The sequence below is a fragment of the Sinocyclocheilus anshuiensis genome, unplaced genomic scaffold (assembly GCF_001515605.1).
Source record: "Sinocyclocheilus anshuiensis isolate Anshui unplaced genomic scaffold, SAMN03320099.WGS_v1.1 scaffold63, whole genome shotgun sequence".
NCBI classification, from domain to species: domain Eukaryota; kingdom Metazoa; phylum Chordata; class Actinopteri; order Cypriniformes; family Cyprinidae; genus Sinocyclocheilus; species Sinocyclocheilus anshuiensis.
Window position 1 is genome coordinate 2,099,462 of NW_015552625.1, and position 7,987 is coordinate 2,107,448.

Here is a 7,987-nt window from a genome sequence, read left to right on the forward strand (position 1 = left end):
CACACACACACACACACACACACACACACACACACACACACACACACTTGGACTTCACACTATCTTGAAAGGATGGATAGTTCACAGCGATCTGAAAAACACTATATTAACACATTATCTGAAGATTCATCACACTGAGTGTCCCAGCTATGTGTTACATGGCAAATAAATGAAATGCATAACGTATAAGCCCTGACATATCATTGTCACGTTCTGCCTAAATATGATCTGCACTCAAACTATGAACTCTCAACGGGCAAACATCATCTCAACACTGACCTCAAGCCAGCTGGTCCACAATCTGTCAAAGCAGCAAGAGGTGAAAAGAAAAATCTGTCGGCACAACACAATCTGAAGCAGAGACGGTCTGTTCAACTTCTTGTTTGCATTTGCGTGTTGCTTTGTGCACACAGACCTTGAAATTTGTAGCGCTAACAAAGCATACAGACTCGCGCACACTTCAAGTGCCACTCAAAGCCACACTGCAGCCAATTGGGTGGAAGGAAAGTATGGGGTTAGATGAAGGTTGCTAAGCAACATGGTGTAACATTGAAATGGTTTGGATGGGAGTGGATGTGGTATATGATCTGTCAAGGGCGCCTCAATCATTGTCTGAGGATGCAGGTAACCAAAACATGCAGACATTCAGACCAATAGCATGATATTGAGCACGTTTACATGCACACCAGTAAGCTGATAACTCACAAATATCAGCTTATTAAAATAACCAGTTTTCCCCATTTACATACATCAGTAACCTGACAACGCAAGTAAGCTGCGTTTACATGACTTCATTAATAAATCAGGTTATTTCCTTATAGTGACATCAAAATATAATCATTTGCGTATCTGACTCCGAGTATTCCATACATTTGTCAGTTGTGATGTTAAATTGAGCTTGCAACATGTCGGGAAACTTACAGCTCATATATTATCCTCTCATGCAGTTATAAACGCAGCATTGTGACTGAACCACTTCTACTTCTGCTGCACGAGATGAGAACACATTTTTATCATTTTCTGAGTCATGAAAAAGTCTGCTTTTGTGATATATTTCCTTCTTTCTTTACTGCAAGACGTTTGCTCGGTCTAGATGCACTTAAATCTGCACTAACGATGCGTTCCTGTCACGTATCACACATGCGCACTTCAGTAAGGCGACAGAAAGCGGGTTATTGCGTTTACATCCAATCAAAAATTGAGGGCTGGACGAATCGTTATATAATGCAGAATGGATGCTTTGTTTTTAAGCAAATAAAATAAACAGCTTAATTTATTAGTGGACACTGGACATGAATATGAACATGTTGTGACGTATTTGTAATGGCAAATGGCTACCAGTTGTAAAATACCACAGCAATATTCTACACTGATTTGCTGGAGATTTCCAGAATCATTATCAGTTACACAGGTGACTTTTAAAGACAACATAACACATGATCTCATAATTAGGCCAAAGTACAAATAACCTCTTGTTAAAATACAGAGGATACTATTAATATGGTAATCCTATAGATGTGAGTGACTCCGGAGCTCCACACTCCACCATGAATGGGAAGCCTGCGATTTTAATCTCACTCAGAGCACTTCCTCTGTCCATGACCAGTGCTTCATTCCACCTGCTGTCAAACACCTGCCCTCGCTCTCTTACCAATTCCTGCCTGTTTTTATCCAATTTGAGCGATATGCAAAACAAAGAACGTGCCTAAGGGCATACAATGACAAATCTAAAGGCTTAATTTTTGGTTAACAAGTGTTTCAATAGCAGTGAAATGAGAAGTGGCAGCAAATGGCACTAGGAGAATTGGATAATAGCATGTTATTAGCAGTCAAATCATGTCTTAATTGGCATAATTGCAGTTCTACAAAAAAAGGCTTTTACTAACTTGACAAACCTATGTAAAAACTTTTATGGCTTTATCAGTGCTTACAGAGGTGTAAAAATACTTAAAAATCCTGAGGTCTCATGGCCTTTACTATAGATCTATATGTAACAACCTGATGATCCTATAAGATCAGCAATATTAAATGAATGAGTTTGTCATTTAAACAGTGTTTCACCACCAATCTTTTGGGCGCCTGTTCAGTTCACCACACTAGACAGTAACATGAGTCTACACAAAGCTTATAAAATATTAAGCAGGCAACGCAAATTATTCATTATCTTTGTAAGGAGACGGCTTCCAAAGACGCTGGCAGGAACTTCTCACAAATGTTGCAGTCTCTCACCTACTTAAGATTTTAATGTTGTTCACTTCCTCTTGGTGAAATACTATATATCTCCTGTGCCAGAGGACGATGATAACATCATGTATGTCTGGCACAGGTGTTGAGCTGAAACATCTGTGAACACAGATACAAATTTTCACAGGGTGTCAGTTTTAAGGTGCAAACTGTTCTTTCTTTTTTGCCAGTGTACAATCCTCTTGTCAGTGCGCTTCAATTGCATTACAACTACATTATGCTATTAAGGAACAGAACAGAACTACTTATAGTTATAACATTTTGCCCTGTGTTAATGATTGTAGAAAAACCTGCTATTTTAAAGCAGGAAAAGTATGTAATTAAGTTTAAAAGTTATGTTAATAAGTTTATACATCTGGCTTTCAATTCAGATAAAGTAATTTAACCAGGTTAACTAATTTTAAAAGAACAAGAACAACCTTCGATTTTAAAATGTAAGAATTATAAATTTAGGAATACTGCTTTTTTTTTTTTAATAATTCTTCCAGGGGATTTAGAATTTTGGTTAATGTATTGCCTGTGTGGTGGACAGTTTTATTACAGTTTTCTCTTATTATGAGAAGTAAAATACATCAGCAAAAGTGGGACAAACAAACAACGTAATTGAAACAAATGTTGCATTAAGAAGAGAAGTCAGCCTCATTATACGTTTACTGTTATTTACTGTTATTTTTTATATGCAAGCTGGAAGGTAAGTTACCAACAATATATATTTTTTTGAAAAACTGCTTGGTTTCTAGCTTGATTGTGCTGGTCATTTGTGGTCTAGAGATGATAGATAAACTACCAGCCTGTGAGACTGAGGTTGATCTGGCAGACCATGATAAAGCTAGCTGGTAGATCACTGGAGCTGGTAAACTATACAAGTTCCACAAACCATCTTAAGATGAAAAAAAAAAGTTCAAGCAGTACCTAACTGTGTCTACAGAGTTTAGAAATTGAATAGAATATTATTTTAGATATTTAAATGTAGGTGGGTTATAGCATCAAAAAAGCTCAGGATGAGAGTGAAAAGCTTTTATCTGTGAACCATTACAAATCTACCAAAAACCGTCCCACTGCATAGTTCATCTACTATACATCTGCCGCATACACCGCAATGCTGTACAACTACAGACAGTTATATCACTAAGATCTGTTTAAATGGTCCCGTTTCATTTTTTCAAGCCATCAACAATACGATGGATTGAACTCGTGAAGTCTCGTTTCTCTGTCTTGTTCCCTCTGCCTATCGAGTGAATCCTATTCTATTCCTTATTTGGATGTCAAGTGCAGCCGAAGTCAGATCTCTTTTCCTGCGGAATACAAATAGCCTAATCTCTATCCCATCTCCTTCATCGGACACATCGTGCTTTCAATAAACACTGCAATTCAGTTTCACCCTTTACATCCGTCAATAGAGCCATAAAATGAGCACTATATAATAATATCACAAATGCCGAGTAACTGAAACACTTAGCCACGCTGCCGCACTTCTGCACTGCACATTTGTCTGCAATGGATGGCTGCTGCGGTTTATTATAATAAACCCTGGGCCAAATAATAGTGCCCCAGACGAAGTAAACACGCAAACTTTCTGTTTTAGTTTGATGTGAAATATCACTGAGGTATTCAAACACTGGGAATATGACTGAGAATGAAGCAGGCGTTGCGTAATACCCACCTTTCTGAGGAAGCAGTCCAGGTTTCCGTATTGATAACGCTGCTGAACGCTGAACAGTGACGGTCACCGCACGCCGCTCGCGCTCGCCCGTGCATGGAGCCTCTCACGCTCTCATCACAATATCACTGAGTGGGAGGAGAGGGGCGTTCCGTAGAGGCGCAGACGTTTAATCAAACTTTAATTTTAATAAAGGTGCATTTTCAGTGCATATTTAAATGATCAACAATGATAATAACAGAAAATACATTTAAATGACACATATTACATTCCGTTAATAACTTCCTAGTAGATATGAAAATACAACAATAAAAATTCTGCTAGTTTACATGTTGGCAATATTCATTTTTAGCGTTTTGGGGTAATAATCAAGTTATTTTAATTTTCATAAGTTTTAGATATTTTAAGTCATCTTGCGCCCTCCTTGGAAGTTTGCTGAGGCCCTCTAGTGGTCCCAGGACCCCTAGTTGAGAATCACTAGTCTACTGTACAGATGAGCTAAAAAATAAAAATGAAAGTAAATATAGATTTTTTTCAAAGTAAAAATTAAAAAGAAAAAATAATCAAAATAAAATCCTTTTAATTATAATGATATTTCTTTATTTTTAATTTATGGTATTTATTTATATTGAATTATAATGGCACATAAAAACATCTGAGAAAATCATTTTTAACATTAACATGAAATTTATTAAGCAAGTAGCAAACATATAGCTACTGGATTGAGTATTAAATAAGTTTGTGAATGGAATTTTGAGCATATTTTCTAAGTCAAAAGATAAAATATGTTTCATGTACATTGGGTAGGCTAAATATTCATTCTTATTAGGTAAATATATGCATTTGTCAAACACCTCCACTATACTATATATAGTGGGGGCCTCTATATAGGCCAGCTTTTACAAACAAACAAAGCCTTGCAAACGTTAGAACGTTTTTAAAAAGGATGACAATATGGAAGAAAAGACTACATCCATTTAATCATGACTTTAATCAGTTTTGTCTTCATGATCTAACAAACATGAACACACCCACAAACAAACACTGTACACACACAAACCACACATCTGCCATTTTCACACTGTGCATTCACACTTTTCATGCTGTTAAATACTCTTTCTCTGCTTCGCTTTGGGTGATATATCATAGCCAGCAATAAAAAGTGAATACATCAATAAATACTTTTAAAATGCTTAAAACTATTCAGCTTTATATCTCATCATCGCATGACCAATCCCAGCCAATACAATCTATATTTCAAATAGAAAAAAAGTTTGGATTACAACAAATGTAGGCAAATTATTGAGTTTGCTATTTGCTACTGATGGGACTCAGAGAGCACAAACCAAATGGCTATATGAAAAGACCCCTCCAACATATTGCATATCTTCAGCTGAAGATTTATAATTTAATAACTATAAACTAAGGTGATTGTTTGCATTGCAAGTTGAGTCTAGATCAAAACCCTTGAGGAACACTGGATACTGAAACCACAGGCAGTATATGAAAAATAAGATAGCTTCAAGACTTCTGAAACTGATGTTTGCATAATATACTCTGTGCTACGTAGATGGCAGTTGGTAAATATAAATGGCAAACCAGTTTCCTTAAGAGGCGCCTTCATACAAAACCTCTGTAAGGTCATTGACTGACAGGGCAGCAAAGCAGCTGTCTTCAGTTTTGGACAAAACTAGTAGCTTTTGTTCCACCTTGAAGAGACTACAGATCTCAAAGGCTCAACAAGAAAAGTGCAGAGTCAAACAGAATGAAAGCCAGCCATGTTGAAGCAGGCCGTCACCATGTGCGTCTCGGTATAGGTGGAGGCGGCATGGGCCTTTGTGCAGGCGTCTGATGAACAGGACGGGATGGAGTTGATACATATCGCTCGTTTAGTATCTCTGGATTCCTAAGAGACAGCAGGTTCAATTTAAAATGAGTAATATACAAACTGAGCTCCAGACAAACCAGGGAAATAGGTTACAACTGTTAAACTTATGTAGCCTAATGAATAAATTTCAATATATGTTCAGGGTTTTTTGGGGGGGGGGGTTTAACCCCAAATATTAAACAGTGAATCCTATTGTTTAAAAGTTTGGGGTCTGTAAGATTTTTTAATGTTTATGAAAAATAATCCTCACCAAGGCTGTATTTATTTGATTAGACATACAGTAAATAGTTATATTGAATATTATTACAATTTAAAATGACTGTTTTCTTTTTGAAAATATTTGTAAATGTAATTTATTCCTATGGTGGCAAAGCTGAATTTTCAGCAGACACATCCTTCAGAAATAATTTCTTAATATTATAATTTTGAAAACAGTTGCTCTGTGATACATTTCTTTCAGGAATTAATAGAAAGCTCAAAAGAACACAATTTAATTGTATTCTTTTCTTTTCTTTTTCTATATATTATTCTATATATATTATTTATTTTTTATTAGCTCATCTTTATACAGTAGTTTATGTTAGTTGTATGTTTATCATGTTTCATGTTGTATGTTTTATTTCAACCTTAGGTATTCTGTTTTGTTTTTTACAAAGAAATTTAACATTAAAGTTTGAAAATCTCCCTTCGACTTGCACTGATAAAATGTTTAGCATTCAAAATGTAGCATCATCCTAACATTTGCATACTGAATTGTGATCGGTTTTGTCTTCTTTGCATATATGTATCCATTTATAGCCACCTTAAAAGGTACAGTTCTAAACTCGGGTTGGATGTGCAAAGATTGCACACCTTTTTAAAATTTCTCTAAATTGATCATAGCTCCCATAAGCTAGGCCAGATTTAGCAGTGGATATGTGGCACCCACATCAGACTGCGGATGTTCATCACCCCCTCTCCCTGACACGACACCAATCCTCTGATGTTTGTGTTTGTGTATATTAGCTGGTGAAGATGTAGCACATTCTAAACCCACACTCCGTCTTTATGAGATTTAAAGGTTGATGCTTCTACACATGATCAAGTCACTGATGGAAAGTTAAGCTTCACAAACTCTGGCGTTGTGGTTTAAAGAGTTCAGCAATTGATGCTGTGGTTTGTCACATGGGGAGGTGTAGAGTTTCATACACGAAGCACCTTCGCTTCACCTACAAACTTTTATCCAGTCATCTGGTACATTCTTACAGTGAAACTTTTCGAAAATAAAACTAGTCTAAGCCACAACTCTCTGTGTACATGTTCACTCTGTACAACTTCAAATCTAAAGACTATAATTCTCAGCTGAATTTATTTTTACTTACAGTTTGAAATATACTTCAGAATAAAGCTATGACAGAAAACATGTACCTCTCTATTACCCGTGGTGGGACCCTGGGTGGAGGGAGTACCGGTGGAGTATCCACTACGGGCCGGAGAGGCCGCGGAGGAAGTGGAATATCCGGAGGCTCCTTAAACCATTAAAGAAAAGACATATGATATGATGAATTTCTAATACAACAACCTAAGCTAAATACTTTGTGCCAGTATAATTTAGTATAGCAATAATCTATTAATGTGCAATGTATTATAGTTTAGTATAGTTTATGTATTAAAAGGCTGCATTTATTTGATAAAAAATACAATAATATTATAAAAAATATTACAATAAAAAAAAACAGTTTTCTGTTTGAATATATTTTAAAATATAACGAATTCCTGTGATGGCAAAGCTGAATTTTCAGCATCATTATTCAAGTCCTCAGTGTCACTTGATCCTTCAGAAGTCATTTCCAATATGCTGATTTGCTGCTCAAGAAACATTTCTTAAAGGGTTAGTTCACCCAAAAAATTACTCACCCTCATGTTGTTCCAAACCTGTAAGACCTTCGTTTATCTTCAGAACACAAATTAAGGTATTTTTGAAGGAATCTGAGAGCTCTCTGACCCTGCATAGACAGCAAGGGTCCTTACACGATCAACGTCCAGAAACATAGCAAGGAGATCGGTAAAATAATCCATGTGATATCAGGGGTTCAACCGTCATTTTACGAAGCTACAAAAATACTTTTCGTGCGCAAAAGAAAAGAAAAAAAACGACTTTTAAAGGGGTCATATGATGCGATTTAAATTTTTCCTTTCTCTTTGGAGTGTTACAA

General features: G+C 36.2%; 2 protein-coding genes across 2 annotated transcripts in view; both read right to left on the reverse strand.

Annotated features, from left to right (window-relative positions):
- The window catches only part of LOC107666363 (sorbin and SH3 domain-containing protein 1-like), a gene marked incomplete at its 5' end in the record, with an annotated part of 53,108 nt that extends 49,147 nt beyond the window's left edge, over nt 1-3,961 (reverse strand). The window contains one exon of the mRNA XM_016457624.1: nt 3,908-3,961. Within this exon, the coding sequence (XP_016313110.1) occupies nt 3,908-3,961 (54 nt within the window). The remainder of the gene's footprint in view (nt 1-3,907) is intronic.
- A 915-nt stretch (nt 3,962-4,876) lies between these two features.
- pik3ap1 (phosphoinositide-3-kinase adaptor protein 1) overlaps nt 4,877-7,987 on the reverse strand; it is a 15,453-nt gene continuing 12,342 nt past the window's right edge. The window contains exons 19-20 of the mRNA XM_016457871.1: nt 7,200-7,300; nt 4,877-5,810 (exon numbers count right to left, since the gene is read on the reverse strand). Coding sequence (XP_016313357.1) covers nt 5,699-5,810; nt 7,200-7,300 — 213 coding nt within the window. The 3' untranslated portion in view covers nt 4,877-5,698. The remainder of the gene's footprint in view (nt 5,811-7,199; nt 7,301-7,987) is intronic.